At 45.0% G+C, this 16,889-nt stretch overlaps 1 protein-coding gene across 3 annotated transcripts in view; it reads left to right on the top strand.

Annotated features, from left to right (window-relative positions):
- P2RX4 (purinergic receptor P2X 4) overlaps positions 1 to 8,106 on the top strand; it is a 245,170-nt gene extending 237,064 nt beyond the window's left edge. For all 3 annotated transcript variants that reach the window (XM_086943006.1, XM_086943005.1, XM_086943007.1), the window contains one exon: positions 6,529 to 8,106. In XM_086943006.1, the coding sequence (XP_086799132.1) occupies positions 6,529 to 6,561 (33 nt within the window). In that variant the 3' untranslated portion in view covers positions 6,562 to 8,106. The remainder of the gene's footprint in view (positions 1 to 6,528) is intronic.
- Positions 8,107 to 16,889: the final 8,783 nt, after the last annotated feature.

Raw genomic sequence — 16,889 nt, 5'->3', positions numbered from 1 at the left:
AGTGTACACCACTTCTCCCATGCTCCGGCCAGCCCCGCCCGCCCACTCGACTGCAATAGAGAAAATCAAATGATAGCAACACGTTATTATCATTTTATTTGTCCTTTTGAGCAGTGGAGCGACGCTCCTCTGCATTAGGGGAGGAGCCACCAGTGTATGCACTTCAAATACATGATTATATGTGCACGCAATATGTCAGAATAAATGCAAAGCATGAATAATAAGTTCATGATTACGTATTAAATGTAATTTTAATAAATGCAGTGTATCTTGAAATACAAGTGTAAATGTGAATGAGAACTACAAATCTTCGTTAAGCTAAACATTAGAACACGTGTATATAAATCTCTAGTTTGTACAGTGCATACACCTCAGTAATATGTATTTAGTGCTTCACTTTACATTAATAAAGTTAACACACACAGAGTATATAGTGTCAGGTACATATATATATATATATTCCACAAATCCATCATCCGATAGAGAAAGTCCGCACTCACAAAGGTTTTTGGATTCCCAAGTTTCAAAATGTATTTGGTCAGATTTTAAGCATATAATCTGGCCAAATAAATTTTGAAACTTGGGAATCCAAAAACCTTTGTGAGTGCGGACTTTCTCTATCGGATGATGGATTTGTGGAATAATTGAAAGCGGGGCTCTGCTTTGTAGTCCCAGCACCGGTGGAAGAGCGCCATTGGACTACGAAAAATTTGAGCCAAGGCTGTGGAATATATATATATATATATATATATATATATATATATATATATATATATATATATATATATTTTTATATATATATATATATATATATATATATATATATATAGATAGATTGCTTCTGTGATGTGTAGGGGTGTGCCTGCTTCAACATTAATTTATGTGAATTATCATTTTAGCCAGCTTCTTTTGGGGAATCCCTAAACTATGGATACATCGTTAAATGAATTAATTTATACTTTGATTCTTGCTTTTCATTTGTAATGTGACTCATAACATAAAAAAACACATTACTAAAACTAAAAGCTATCCTTGACTTTCTTCAAAATGAATAACCTGCCAACATCTAAAACCAGTTTTGCCAAACAACGATGGCGCAGTCAATGCGTGCTGTCATATTGCTTTTTTTTTTTTTACTTTTTTACTTTTTTTTTTAATTGTGGAAAAGCACGTTCAGGCGGTGCTCTCCAATTTTCTAGAGACAAATGAGATCCTGCATGCCACCCAGTCGGGCTTTCGTCCGCATCTCAGCACAGAGACCGCGCTCCTTGAGGTATCATAAACCATTAAAGGGGTTCTGGACTCTGGGGGCAAAGCCATGCTGGATTTGTCGGCGGCTTTCGACACCGTCCCCCATGATGGCCTTCTCGTAAGACTTTATGAGATAGGTCTGCGGGGGACGGTGCTCAGCTGGTTTTCCTCCTTTCTAGCTGGCCACCGGCAAACGGTCTGGGCCTCGCCAGATTCCGCCGTGATGCCGCCTCTGGAAGTCGGGGTCCCACAGGGCTCTATTTTGAGCCCGACCCTTTTTAACATCTTCATGACCCCTTTGGCGGCGTTGGCGGAGTCATTTGGGGCCCAGATCGTATCCTACGCAGACGACACCCAGCTCCTCTTCTCGTGTAAGAGAGGAGGAGATTTTGACGGGGAGAGTATCCGGGATTGCCTTGGGGCTGTTTTTCAATGGTTCCAACTGAACAGCCTCAAGTGCAATTCCGATAAGTCTGAGGTACTCTTCTTTGGGTGTGACACGGAGCCAGATTGGCAGGCTTGGTGGCCCATCAATATGTTCCCTCCGTCTTGTTCTTCCCAAATTGCTAAGAACTTGGGGGTCAAGATGGACAAGGGGCTAACACTGAAATCCCAGATCCTTGGGGTGTCGGGCACCTGCTTCGGCATCTTGAGGATGCTGCGGAGGTTTCTTCCCCTTTTGTCGGAGGAGCACAGGAAGCTGACTGTGCAGGCCCTGATCGGTTCCAGGTTAGATTATTCGAACGTTCTTTACCTGGGCCTGCCAGAGTATCTGCTTCAGCGGCTCCAAGTGGTGCAGAATGCTGCCGCGAGAGCTATCTTCGGCTTGAATAGACGTGCCAATGCTGAGGGCCTGCTGCAGACTTTGCATTGGCTTCCAATCTGCAAACGGATCGCCTTTAAGGCTTTGACGTTGGCCTATAAGGCCCTCCATGCGGTGGGAGCAAAGTACCTCCAAAAGAGACTTGCCTTTTATCATCCGGCTCGCTCTCTGAGGTCGGAATCCCTGTTCCTGGCGGTGGTCCCGCGAGTGAAGAGAGCTCGCCTGGGAGGTCGCTCCTTTGGACTACTGGCGCCACAGTGTGGAACTCTCTGCCGCTCACCCTTCGGGGAGCCACCAGCCTACTTGCCTTTAGAAAAGGTCTTAAAACCTGGTTGTTTACCCAGTAGGCCGCTTTTTTGTGCGCCCTCTCTGCCTTCTGTCCTTTTCTTTTTTAACCGTGTTATGTTATTGTGTTGCAGCCCTCCTTACTCAAAGCGCCGGGACACTCTTTTTGAGTAGCCGTGCGCTATACAAAAGTTAATATAACATAACATAACATAGTCATGTGGCACAGAAGCTGTGCAACATGTAAAAAAAAATTGACAAAGCCAATAGACTTTGCCTAGGCAAAACCTATTGGCTTTGCCAATGCTTGTTTTTCCGCTTTCAGCTGATGTGCTTTTCAATATTGAGAAAGTCAATGTCAATATGAATAACGATACATTCATGTATAAAAACAAAATCTCATCTTTTTTTTTGTATTCTTTTTATTTGTATGTAGATCAAAAATCAAAAAGAAAAACCAGGTGAAATTAAGTAATAGCATAATGACCGACAGTACAGTGGAACTTTGCAATACATATCGACGAAAACTTTCTCATTTACCCACCCCTTGGCCCATCTCCAGCGAGTCTAAAATTTACCCCTGATTCTAGCCCTCCTCGCTCGCATATATTTAAAGGGGTATGCAATACAGGAGCAAATGGTTGTCCCCAATAATCATTCCATTTCCCCACAACTTGGTCCATTTGTGCGGACACCCTCTATTTATAAAGACTGCCTTCTCCGCCTGCATGCACCAGTCCATGTCTCTTTTCCAGTCTCCCAACTGTGGTGCAATGGCAACCCCCAAAGTTTCAATACGTTCCGTTTGGCCACCATCAGTCCCAAAGAGACCTAGAGGCTGTCCATGCGGGTGACAACTGTGTCACCCCAAATGTTTGAGGCACCACTTCTCCTAGGGCTCTAATCTACTGCCACACACACTTGTATTGCAGGTCACCACTGCCACCCAATACAGCTGCAGCACTGGACAGTCCCAAACCATGAGGTAAAATGTACCTATTGTCCACACCTTTTGGGGCAGAGTGCCTCATCCACTTTACTTATTTTCGGTAGTGTTGTTGCTACATAATAACTCCTAAGAAGGGTCTTGAGCTGAACGAGGCAGAAGAGCAAGCATATGGCCATCTTATGTGGGGAAGCCAAGGCCTCAGGCCACTCATCCTCCTCCACACCACACAGATCTCTCTCCCAAGCTTCCAGCAGTCGGATCAGAGTGTCTGGAGTGTTGTTTAACAATTTTTTGATGTGTGAGGGAGATCGCCTTTTTGGGTAAGTATTCTTCAAGTAATCTGTTCTCTAGCGGGGAGGACTTGGAAAGGGCTTCCCCGGGGAGGGGGGGGGGGTCACTTTATACAGGACGTGACAGACCTACAAGTATCCCTAGGCCTCCTTGGTCGCCAAATAATAGTCATTTTGCAGTTTGGTATAGGGGAGCACCTTGCAGTTTTTCTTCATATATTCCTCCCGGAACAGGCCTATAAGATCACATTTGTCATACCCCCTCTGGCGAGCAAGAGTTCCAAGATGTGCTGTGTTCCACAGGGGGGTAGCTTGTGTGATCAAAACCCACATTCCCCCCCCCCCCCCCCCCCCCCGCCCATGTTTGTTAGTGCCCTGTGCCATAAGGGGACAGTGATGGCTGTTGGGTCAAAGTGGGGAGTACAGGTCGCCCCTCCATAAAGAGCCTGTTGGTAGCCCCCCGGTTGCAATTTCTCCTGTCCATTCTGTAGACCAGCTCGCCTCAGGGAAGGTACACCAAGTGATTGACAACCATGAGCTGGAATGTCCAGTAGTATTTTGTGTGGAAAGACTATTCCCTCGTCGTACCCCCCTTTGTCAGTTTCTGGAGCGATATGGGAGTTGGACCCCAGTCCCAAAGAAGCGTATAGACCTTGCTGTCTATGGTGCAGAAATTGCGCTGTGATATTGGGTAGGGTGTGTTTTGAAGTGTGTATAACAATCGCACGAGGCCCATCATCTTAAAGTGAGCCACTTTCCCCAGGAAGGATAGAGGTAGAGTTTTCCAGTGTTTCACATCTCTTCACAAGTGCAGCAATGAGGTTTCAAGGTTGGGTGTATAGAAAGCGACCGGATCTCGCATAATAAAAATGCCGAAGTAGCGGAATCCATCTGTGACCACCTCCACCCTACAATTATCAGGGAGTACCAGGAGGACCCCGTGAAGGGCATAGATTGGCGATTTAGTTCAGTTGATGGTGTAGCCAGAGTTCTTGCGATAGAGGGCAAATATATGTTTTACTCTGTCTAGTGTGGTGGAGGGGTCGGCTACGTACAACATGATATCGTCTGCATTGTACTATGCCTCAGGACGTTTCGGACTACATTTTGGATGGGCGTGCCAGGCCATACTGCACGTATCCCCACATGTGTTCATAAGCGTGACTACATGATTGTACACCGCTCCATTTTGCGATACCATAATGCTGTACAGACATGTTTGGTTTGCCAAGTTATGCTGACTGACTCTTGCATTGTACCCTGAAATATAAAATGTAAAATGCTGATAAAATAGATTTGACAAAAAAAAACATGATATCGTCTGCATATAGTAAGATTTGGTCCACCTCAATCCCGTGACTAAGGACAGTGTGGTGGAGGAGTCTGCTACGCACAACATGATTTCATCTCCATATAGGGAGATTTGGTCCACCTCAATCCCTTGACTAATGAGCGCTACGGAGCCAGGCTTCAAGCGGTTCCAATATAAGGGCAAAGATCAAAAGGGAGAGCGGACAACCTTGCCTGGTGCCCCTCCAAAAAGAAACTTTGCGGATGTGCCGCCATTCACTACAATCTGCACTAGAGGTCCCGAATATAACAATTGGACCCAGGAGATAAAACTCGGACCGAAGCCCATCCTTTCTAGGACTGTTTACATAAAGGACCATTCCACAGTATTAAATGCCACTTGTGTGTTCAAGGACAGCACCAGCGCGTCCTCACGGATGTCAGACGCTTGTCCCAGTATCTCATGTAACCGCTGCAGATTGAGCTCCGTATTTCTTCTTGGCATAAATCCGGATTGAACAGAATGAATCAGGGATCTGATCTACCAAACCAATCGTGTAGCCAAAGGTTTTGCTGGAAGCAGGTCTATATCATTGCATTTGGCAGTGATATAGGCTTGTAGGGGGCACTGTCATCAGGCAGCATATTCTCCTTGGGGATAACCTATATGCTTGCCAGCCACTGATCTTGAGGAAGTTGGCCGACATCAAAGCTTTTGAGAAACATACCTAGGAGAGGTGGGGCAACACCGTCAGTGGTCGCATTTTTTTTTACATATTCACCCATTGTGAGCTCCACATCAACCTTGACTCAGAAATATGTGGTTAGGCAGATCCTGAGACCCAGGCCCAAAGGATACTGATGGACGGATCATAGGTGAGGTAGCACGTAGCCAGCATACAAGCACGCAAACAGGAAATCCCAGATCTATCCCACAGATAGGCACAGCAACACCACAATGGGAGATTGTCCCCAGTAAATCACACATGGACGGAGGGGTGCGCACATTCCCAAAACACCATAAAGTCTCCTCTGCCTGCAGGAAGGACAGAGCATTTTAATGATGGATTCACAAGATCTAAAGTGCAGTATAATGAGTAGAGCACAGCCATTTCCCCACTATCCTTTAAATCCTGAACAGGGATGATTGATCGGAAAAGTAAAGGAACCTGTAAAAAAATGTTTTAATCTAATCACAATATTAAAATGATCCTGAAAAATGGCCTGCACAGGCAGCATTACACCACAGCACTTATTTAAAAATTAGAAATGGCGAAATTCAATGATGTTTAAATCACCATATGGGCTAACATCTCATGCGTTTACTGACATTTTTTAAGAGGAGCTCATGAAATATTCCAAAGTTTGGCAGAATACCCAGGAGTAGGCAATTATGTCTACTTGGAACAATGTATTTGGCTTCCAATGGGATGGATTGACTAAGAAATTCTAGGCTAGCCACAATTCAGAGCAGTCTTCTGTCCCGCAGTCCAAGGAGCTTGTCTGGTCCAAAGAGTGAGACTTTACACTCTACTTAAATGCAACGTTTGAAAGTATTTGTATTTACACACTACATTGTTTTTAATGATAATAAGGTTGTTCAGTACATCTTAGGACTCTTGTTTTTTTCTATTTTATAGGGCTCAAGTGAATCCTATGGAACTGGTTCGTGACTGCGGAAATGCTGTGGATTGGTACAATGCTGTAGACGAGGTCCTCATATTTCACATTATGGACCCAGATTTGCATTTGGGATATATCAACGCTATTTCCCACCAAGACTGACGGATGTAAATTTGCAATGATCCACATGGTGTATTACTTGAACATTAAATTCTGGATATTGTCAATAGGAGAACTAAAAGGGAGCTAGAGCCGCACTAAATATCTTGCACCGCCTCCTTGGAGCCGCTTCCTCCAGTGGTCCATAAGACCTCCGTATGCCATCAGGACTGGAGATGGCTCTGAGGGCAACTGGAAACGTTTCAAGGGTATATTTTTTGCACTTTACTAATATAAATACCACTCTAGTGTCTGATGCATCTTTTCATCTGTCCTTGGAACCTTTGAGTATGCTTTCCTTTGACAAACATTTTAGCTCTCCTAGGGGTTGCCTGAGCTGCATTTCCTCTCTGGGGGCTGTGGCAAATTCTCAAACCTCTGTGGACTGCAGATGTGTACCTACTATGTCTATTTCAAACCACAGTGCATATTCACTCTTCATATCACTCCCGATCCCCAACAAGACCTTCCCTTATAAACACCGACTTCCAACGCTTCTCTCGCTGCTCATGTCAACGTTTGACATAGTGCAAGGCATGGTGCAAATCCGTCTAGGCCAGTACGCAGATTCACCCCGCCTCTTGAGTCATAACCATTGTTGTAGACCAGACATTGCACAACCTGTTTGGCTTTGTCATCTGAACAAAAGGCCTTGAGTCAATGTAACAACCAGTACAGGACCACTTACCCAAACTTACCCCAACACTATACCATAACACTATAGCACACCCAACAGCACATTATAGGGGTCTATTCACCCCTACCCAGGCCTCAATTATGGAGGTCTGTCTCCCACCCTCCAACCACACAAGGCAGTGATCTCTTTGCAAGGTTGATTCTCATACTCATTAAAAGGCCTCCATGTCACGTCCATTAAGGGTCCTTCTTTAAAGCCTTGTCACTGATGCTGCACTCGCCACCAGTATCTTCCTCACTTCCTTTCCCTAAGAAAATGCCTAGATTATGCCAAGCACCACACCATAGGGCCTATCTCCCCTGTCCATGTAAACAATTTCTTGATGCTGATTCCGGCCCACCCACCAAATCCACCAATGGCGTTTTGGAATCCGATGGCATCTGACCTGAGTGACTTACTGTGAAAGGGATGGTCAAGATTATTTCATTTTTTATATATTATACAATATAATGAAAAAAAGCCTTGGGCTGACTTTTTGAAAAATAATATTGCTACACTATGTGAAATTCTATTGAAATCTTCAAGAATTTTATAACTAATATTCTTATATTTCTTTCAAGTTATAATCTTGTAAGACAGTCTGAGCAATCATAGTTTTACTTTTGATGGCGGAAAATGAATGTTTTGTGACAGGGTTGGGTTTTGGACCAATAAAGACGACAACAAGAATGTACAGTAAATTCCTAGATGGAAAAATGCTGCTGAATATATTTTGGAAAAATAAATATTGCCAAATGTTTTTGTTGTGGGCATTTTTCATTATTGTGAAGTTGTCCACAGACCATACTGTAAAATCTCTCTTGCTGCATAACAAAAGTTACTCTTTCACCGCGGCACATGGGAACTGCAATTTTTAAAAGAAGTCCCTTGTCTGCCCAGGGACCTTTCCAAGTTTTCGGGACCACCTGGAAAACGCAAACCTCCAAGGTACCAAAACAAACACTCTGTGCTGGTAGTATACACTGAACATTGTTGATGAGGGATAGCTATGAAGAATACACGGATACATACTTGACATGCATATGAAGCCTATGTGTTTGAAGCCTCCTGGATAGCCTTCCACAAAAGCAACATCTTTTCCGATAACCGGATAATAGGCAATGTGAATGTCATCCATGGCTGAGGTAGGTAACTGTAAACAGTACCTACATGTAACACAAGTGATCATGCATCGTAACCTACATATGCTAAATTTGCTTGACTAACTGTAAACTGTTTGGTAAATAAGTGCACCCACTCAGTCTGAATATAGGGGGAACCGGAAGAAGAAAAGACCCCTAGTAAGTATTCCTAATGAACTTAATACCTGCAGCCACCTTCTTACTGCTCTCTCAGTTCCCTTAGTATTTCTTCCATCTGTGCCCACTGGAAGTAGCAGAAACGCCATGAGCCTGTGCATATGAAACTATTAAGAACTTTCACTAACCACTAACTATGTGCTTAATGTTGGACTGGTTCAGAAAAGGGGGTGGTGATGGACAGAGTATCTGAATTAAGCAGAACACTCCTACCCAGTCAACAGATCAGGGCTTGATCCATCACCGTTTTTTAGCTCACTGCACCATCCCAGCTCAGAACCTGGCTACATGCAAATTGGTCTGTCCCTGGCCCAGTGCATCATGGGAACAGGGCAGACCAAACTACCAAGCCAATTCTTATACTGGAAAGGAAACAAGCTTCCAGGGACCGGTTTCTGGCATTACAGCCGTCTTCGGCCCGGCTTGCTTGAATCCTGATGGTGCAGTGAGCAAGGGACTCCTGTCTGAGCATACCCTTCCACGCTTATGGTGGACAAAACGATTCAGAAAAGGGGGTGGTGATGGACAGAGTATCTGAATTAGGCAGAACACCCCTACCCAGTCAACAGATCAGGGCTTGATCCATCACCGTTTTTTAGCTCACTGCACCATCCCAGCTCAGAACCTGGCTACATGCAAATTAGTCTGTCCCTGGCCCAGTGCATCATGGGAACAGGGCAGACCAAACTACCAAGCCAATTCTTATACTGGAAAGGAAACAAGCTTCCGGGGATACTCAGATGTGAGTCGGTTGCTCATTGCACCATCAGGATTCAAGCAAGCCGGGCCGAAGACGGCTGTAATGCCAGAAAACGGTCCCCGGAAGCTTGTTTCCTTCCCAGTATAAGAATTGGCTTGGTAGTTTGGTCTGCCCTGTTCCCATGATGCACTGGGCCAGGGACAGACTAATTTGCATGTAGCCAGGTTCTGAGCTGGGGTGGTGCAGTGAGCTAAAAAACGGTGATGGATCAAGCCCTGATCTGTTGACTGGGTATGAGTGTTCTGTTTAATTCAGATACTCTGTCCATCACCCCCCCCCCCCCCCTTTTTCTGAATCGTTTTGTCCACCATAAGCGTGGAAGGGTATACTCAGATGTGAGTCCCTTGCTCATTGCACCAACCGGATTCAAGCAAGCTGGGCCGAAGACGGCTGTAATGCCAGAAACCGGTCCCCGGAAGCTTGTTTCCTTCCCAGTATAAGAATTGGCTTGGTAGTTTGGTCTGCCCTGTTCCTATGATGCACCTGGCCAGGGACAGACTAATTTGCATGTATCCAGGTTCTGAGCTGGGATGGTGCAGTGAGCTAAAAAAACGGTGATGGATCAAGCCCTGATCTGTTGACTGGGTGGAGTGTTCTGTTTAATTCAGATACTCTGTCCATCACCACCCCCTTTTCTGAATCGTTTTGTCCACCATAAGCGTGGAAGGGTATACTCAAATGTGAGTCCCTTGCTCATTGCACCATCAGGATTCAAGCAAGCCGGGCCGAAGATGGCTGTAATGCCAGAAACCGGTCCCCGGAAGCTTGTTTCCTTCCCAGTATAAGAATTGGCTTGGTAGTTTGGTCTGCCCTGTTCCTATGATGCACTGGGCCAGGGACAGACTAATTTGCATGTAGCCAGGTTCTGAGCTGGGGTGGTGCAGTGAGCTAAAAAACGGTGATGGATCAAGCTCTGATCTGTTGACTGGGTATGAGTGTTCTGTTTAATTCAGATACTCTGTCCATCACCACCCCCTTTTCTGAATCGTTTTGTCCACCATAAGCGTGGAAGGGTATACTCAGATGTGAGTCCCTTGCTCATTGCACCATCAGGATTCAAGCAAGCCGGGCCGAAGACGGCTGTAATGCCAGAAACCGGTCCCCGGAAGCTTGTTTCCTTCCCAGTAAAAGAATTGGCTTGGTAGTTTGGTCTGCCCTGTTCCCATGATGCACTGGGCCAGGGACAGACTAATTTGCATGTAGCCAGGTTCTGAGCTAGGATGGTGCAGTGAGCTAAAAAACTGTGATGGATCAAGCCCTGATCTGTTGACTGGGTATGAGTGTTCTGTTTAATTCAGATACTCTGTCCATCACCACCCCCTTTTCTGAATCGTTTTGTCCACCATAAGCGTGGAAGGGTATACTCAGATGTGAGTCCCTTGCTCATTGCACCAACAGGATTCAAGCAAGCTGGGCCGAAGACGGCTGTAATGCCAGAAACCGGTCCCCGGAAGCTTGTTTCCTTCCCAGTATAAGAATTGGCTTGGTAGTTTGGTCTGCCCTGTTCCCATGATGCACCTGGCCAGGGACAGACTAATTTGCATGTATCCAGGTTCTGAGCTGGGATGGTGCAGTGAGCTAAAAAAACGGTGATGGATCAAGCCCTGATCTGTTGACTGGGTATGAGTGTTCTGTTTAATTCAGATACTCTGTCCATCACCACCCCCTTTTCTGAATAGTTTTGTCCACCATAAGCGTGGAAGGGTATACTCAAATGTGAGTCCCTTGCTCATTGCACCATCAGGATTCAAGCAAGCCGGGCCGAAGACGGCTGTAATGCCAGAAACCGGTCCCCGGAAGCTTGTTTCCTTCCCAGTATAAGAATTGGCTTGGTAGTTTGGTCTGCCCTGTTCCCATGATGCACTGGGCCAGGGACAGACTAATTTGCATGTAGCCAGGTTCTGAGCTGGGATGGTGCAGTGAGCTAAAAAACTGTGATGGATCAAGCCCTGATCTGTTGACTGGGTATGAGTGTTCTGTTTAATTCAGATACTCTGTCCATCACCACCCCCTTTTCTGAATCGTTTTGTCCACCATAAGCGTGGAAGAGTATACTCAGATGTGAGTCCCTTGCTCATTGCACCATCAGGATTCAAGCAAGCCGGGCCGAAGACGGCTGTAATGCCAGAAACCGGTCCCCGGAAGCTTGTTTCCTTCCCAGTATAAGAATTGGCTTGGTAGTTTGGTCTGCCCTGTTCCCATGATGCACTGGGCCAGGGACAGACACATTTGCATGTAGCCAGGTTCTGAGCTGGGATGGTGCAGTGAGCTAAAAAACGGTGATGGATCAAGCCCTGATCTGTTGACTGGGTATGAGTGTTCTGTTTAATTCAGATACTCTGTCCATCACCACCCCCTTTTCTGAATCATAATGTTGGACTGGGGCTGTGAGTCCGCGGGACAAATGCATCTAGGCCTATTTGCAAATACAAGGCAGTCCTCGTGATTCAAACATAGTTTCAGCCTAGAACAGGGTCAGCTCTTCTTCAGGTTTAAGTTGCAGTTTCCATTCTCTTTATTGTAAGTTGCTGGGAAAACCAAGATAACCGGACATTGTGTTGAGGCCCTTATCTGTCTCTTACAAGTCACTGAATATACACAAGGCTATGGCGTGAAACTCCGCAGTCACTAATTGAGGTAAATGAATAATTTGGACCATGGCGGAGTTTGAAATTTACCACACGCAGAATTGGTGTAGTGCATTTTCTGGGGTAAAGGTTGGCATTTCACTCCTGAAATTACGCAAACCAATGTACAGCCTAACTTTTTTGTGAAGGTGCAGAACTATATTTAGCTTACCATTGACAACTCTTATACTTCGTGACCTGTACTGCTATAGTTATTGTTCTTATCTCGTCACGTTTGCTGTGCATTCAAAGACCGAGGTAAGATGTCCCTCAGCACAGAATCCAGACATGTGGGCCAGAGCACATCGGACTAGTCTTACGAAACTATCAACTCTGCATGTAAGCGATCAGTGGGGTTAGAGGATTCCTTCCTCGATCACGCTAAGTGGCCACATTTTTACACAACGGGTTGAGGTTACTACATTCAAGGAAGAATCTAGTACAGCACGTTGAGACACCCTTGTGGCACTGGATGCCCTTATCCCATTTTACCTCTGTCGAGAAACCCAATCTCAGTGGGCTTTGAACTGCTTATGGAATGGCTCCAACCCAGAATCCTATACTGTTACACAGATGTTCTGACTGGGAACCATACACTATAGATTTGAATTTAATCCCTAACGCTCCAGTAACAGCCTATGCATCAGCACCCCTCGAAAGTACCTCCTCATTCATCCTTTCAGTTGGGGAGGTGCTTCCTAACCTGTGTCCTGATGATGACCCTGTCTATATTGTATGCATCGGGTCGAAATGTTGACCCAATAATAGTGAACTGTTTTTATTTGATTCTGGAGTATTTTCACTCTGTGTCAGAGTGTGTACCAACCACGTTTGCATCCTGAAACATTCACTATTCATGTACATAGGCGGTATAGCACCAACGCAATTTACACTCACTTATTTTACTTGCACTGCTCCGCTGCACCGTTCGGGGTCACCTTTTTATTTTCAATTTGGCTAGAGTATATAAAAATGCAATGATTTTTTTCTATGAATGAACAAACTGAATAAAACTGTCTTGTTTGGAAATGGAACCAATCTTTTGATGGTCAAAATAATTTTATCCAAGGAAGTAGCGGTTCACACTTCCTCCTTGACGGACCACTGCTTCTCTTTACTACGAGGTCAAATATCCAGCGCTGTCTTACTCTGACTTCAAATTAAGAAGATTTATGTGACAATCTTGCTGGATAGTGGGGGTAGGTAGGAAAGCGTTTTTTCTAGCACACGACAACATTTAATGAATTGTGTAAGTATTTCAGAATATATTAATCAGAATTAGGAACACAAATGAAGCACTTTTTTTGCTATTTCTGAATTGTGTTGGAAATAAATACTTTTTAATCACAACAAATCATTACACTGAGGTGATGCAATTTTCTTCACACATTTTCTGCAGTGCCCTGTATGGTTTTATTAGGAAAAAGTCTGTCTGTGCAAACGTAATGGTCATTTTAGTTGAAAATGTGGTGTCTGTAATGGCAGCATGCTACCACACCATGCACCATACATTGCCTTCCCATCACTTCTCACTGCTGGTTTCGCTACCTCCCGTTCACAGCGGCATGAAACCGCCTGGTGTAAGTGCACTCTAAAAGTAATTTTAACATAACATGCATACTCCACTCTACGCTTCTCCACTCTACTCTGCACCACTCCCCTTTACACCATGCCACTGCACTCTACTCCACTCTGCACAACTGTACTCCACACCACTTATTTTCTACTCTGTACCATTCTACTTTACACCACTGCACTCTGCACCTCTGCACCACTGCTCTCTACACCGCTGCACCCTACACCACTGCACTCTACGCCACTTCACGCTACACCTCTCTACCCTGTACTTCTCTACTCTACACCACTCCACTTGACACCACTCCACTGCACTCTGTATAACTCCAGTCTAGGCCACACCAATCTACTCTGCACAGCTCCACTCTACTCCACTGTAGTCCATTGCACTCTGCACCATGCCACTCTATGCCCCTGCACTCTATGCGAATCCACTGTACGCCACTCTAATCTACTCTGCATCACTGCACTCTACACCATTACACTCTGTGCCACTCTACCCAGCTCCTTTCCACTCTGCAACTCTGAAACAACCTACTCTACACCACTGCACTCTGCCACTCTTCTCCAGTGTGCACTACTCCACTCTATGCCACTGAACTCTACCACTGTGTTCTTAACTCTGTCAATGCACTCTATGCCACTTCACTATACTCTGCATCAATGTACTCTCCGGCCCTCTGCCACTGCGCTCACTCTCTATGCCACTCTGCTGTGCAGTACTTTACGTTACACCATCAGACTCTGTTCCACTGCCCTCTATGCCACTGCACTCCATTCCACCCTGCACCACAGCACCCCACGCCACTCTACTTTGCACCACTTCACTCTATGCCACTTCACTACCCTACCCTGAACCGCTCTTCTCTGCACCACTGCACTCTGTACCGCTCCAGTTAAGGCCACATCAATCTACTCTGCACAACACCACTCTGCACCCATGACCTCTAGGCCACTCTTCAACACTGAACTCTGTGGCACCGCACTTTACTCTGAAACACTTAACTCTATGCCCCTGCACTCTACGCCAATCCACTGTGCTCCACTGTAAACTACTCTGTAACACTGCACTCTATGCCACTGCACTCTACACCATCACAATCGGTGCCACTTTACCCTGCTCCATTACACTCTACATCCTGTCACTCTACTTTAAAACAATCTACTCTACACCACGTCACTTTGTCATGCTACTCCACTGTGCACTACTCCACTCAATGCCACTGTGTGGAGTAGTGCACAGTGTACTCTTAACCACTGCACTCTGCGCCTCTACACAACTGCACTCTCCACCACAGCACTATATTCTGTATAATTGTACGCTATGCCACCCCTCTCTACACCACTCTACTCTACTCCACTGCACTCTAACTCTAAAACACTGCACTCTCTGCCACTGAACTCTGCACTACTTCACTCTCTGCTACTCCACTCTATGCTAATGCACTCTACTCCACTCTGCACTACTGCACTCTACTCTGCACCACTCCACTTTACACCACTCCATGCCACTGCACTGTGCACCTCTCGGTCTACGCCTCTGCTCTCTACGCCACTTCACGCTACGCCTCTCTACTCTAACCTCACTGACTGCACTCAACGCCACTGCACTATACTCTGCATCACTGTACTCTATGCAAATGCTCTCTATGCCACTCTACTCTCCACTACTCCACACTACGCTACTCCGTTTTTTTTTCAACAAATAATGTAAATGTTATGCCTTGATTGTTAGAATGCTTGGGTGCTATAGGTATTAAAAATTAGAGATGGTTTTGAACTGCAACATTTTACTGCGATGTATACCTTTTAGAAAGGCAAATTTCTCTTTCCCACCTTGTGAATTGTCTTTCTGAACCGAGGCGCCTGGCAACACGTGCCTCGCAAACATTTTATTTCATAAGCAATGTAAACGGTCCTGGCACAACCCTTGGGCATTTATTATAAATTATTGGTGAGTTCCAGGAGCCAAAGCACGAATCGATCCAGCAAAAGATGTAAACTGCTATGAGAACATATGATAATGACTTTAAAATGTAAAAATGTATTTTCTTTGTCTCAATTAAGTACTCAATTAAGCATTATATCACTGAACTGAGAGGCATTTATTGATTAGTGAATTTCTTTTTTTTCCAAATATAACATTTTAGAACACTCCCATGCCTTGGCTACATTGCCACAAGTTAACCAAAATGTATCAGTTTGTCATTATACTAATTATATAGCCTGTATTGTTTTAAATGGGAAGCAACATTATTTTATATCAAACTTATGTGAGGTTTATGTCTAGCTCAGATCCAGTACTGAGTTACTTCAGTGTGCTCTCAAATTGGTTGATTAATACAAATTATACATAATGAAGTAAAGCAATGGGTCACGGATCACACAATTTGATAAAGTGAGGAAGTTGAGAATTGAGTCCAGGACTGCACATTCTGCAGTTCAGAGACATGCAGTTTTATTTAGGTGGAGATCACTAGACAGTGCACGTGCTGTCTATTGTAAGACATATTGTGGGACCTATGATCAACATGCATGGGCCTGGAGCCCACCCGTTCCTTAACATTGGTTGGCTTTCCTTTCACTCCCATTTGTATGCTTCTTATTTGATGACTTGCCTGGTCCATCTTGTGTCTGCCCCTCCACTGGAGCATTTTCCCTTTACTTTTGTCCTTCCACTGCTCACTTTTAGCAACCTGCTTTTTTCTTTTGACTTAAGTACTCTATGAGAGTGCAGGTGTTTTCCAGCTGTCTTCATCTGATATTTCTCTTGACCCCCTCCCCCTCCCCCCTTCACTCTCCATGGTGTGCTCTCTTGCTGTGTGCCTCTCCCTGCCTCCTCAGGTATGCAGCCTCTGTCATATGCTTCACATTCTTGTATATTGTTTGTCACCAGTGCTTCTCTCCCCGCTGCACATTTCCTTCTTTGCTTGTTTGCTCCTTCCAAGCTCAACATTGCTCTTTTTTTCCGCTGTCTTTTCCCTACCCCTCTGTCGTAAATAATTAATTTACCATCTTAATTTCTATGCAGGTAAGTACTTGATCAATAATAACTCAATCGGGAAGAAAGAAACAGAGTCCGTGGTGTTAGAGTTCTTAGGGGTTTTATTCCTTAAAAAGGAATCGTTCCGGAACTGGATATCGGATTCCTGGCACCACACAGGGTCCAGGAAGGGATAGAGCCATATTTTATTGACAATACATAGCTTATATACTTAATTTACACCATAGAAAGCAATATAGTAGGCGTAACAGCTGAGAG

The sequence above is a fragment of the Lissotriton vulgaris genome, chromosome 11, assembly GCF_964263255.1.
Source record: "Lissotriton vulgaris chromosome 11, aLisVul1.2, whole genome shotgun sequence".
In the NCBI taxonomy this organism is placed as follows: Eukaryota; Metazoa; Chordata; class Amphibia; order Caudata; family Salamandridae; genus Lissotriton; species Lissotriton vulgaris.
This window is presented reverse-complemented; position numbering and strand designations above follow the sequence as displayed.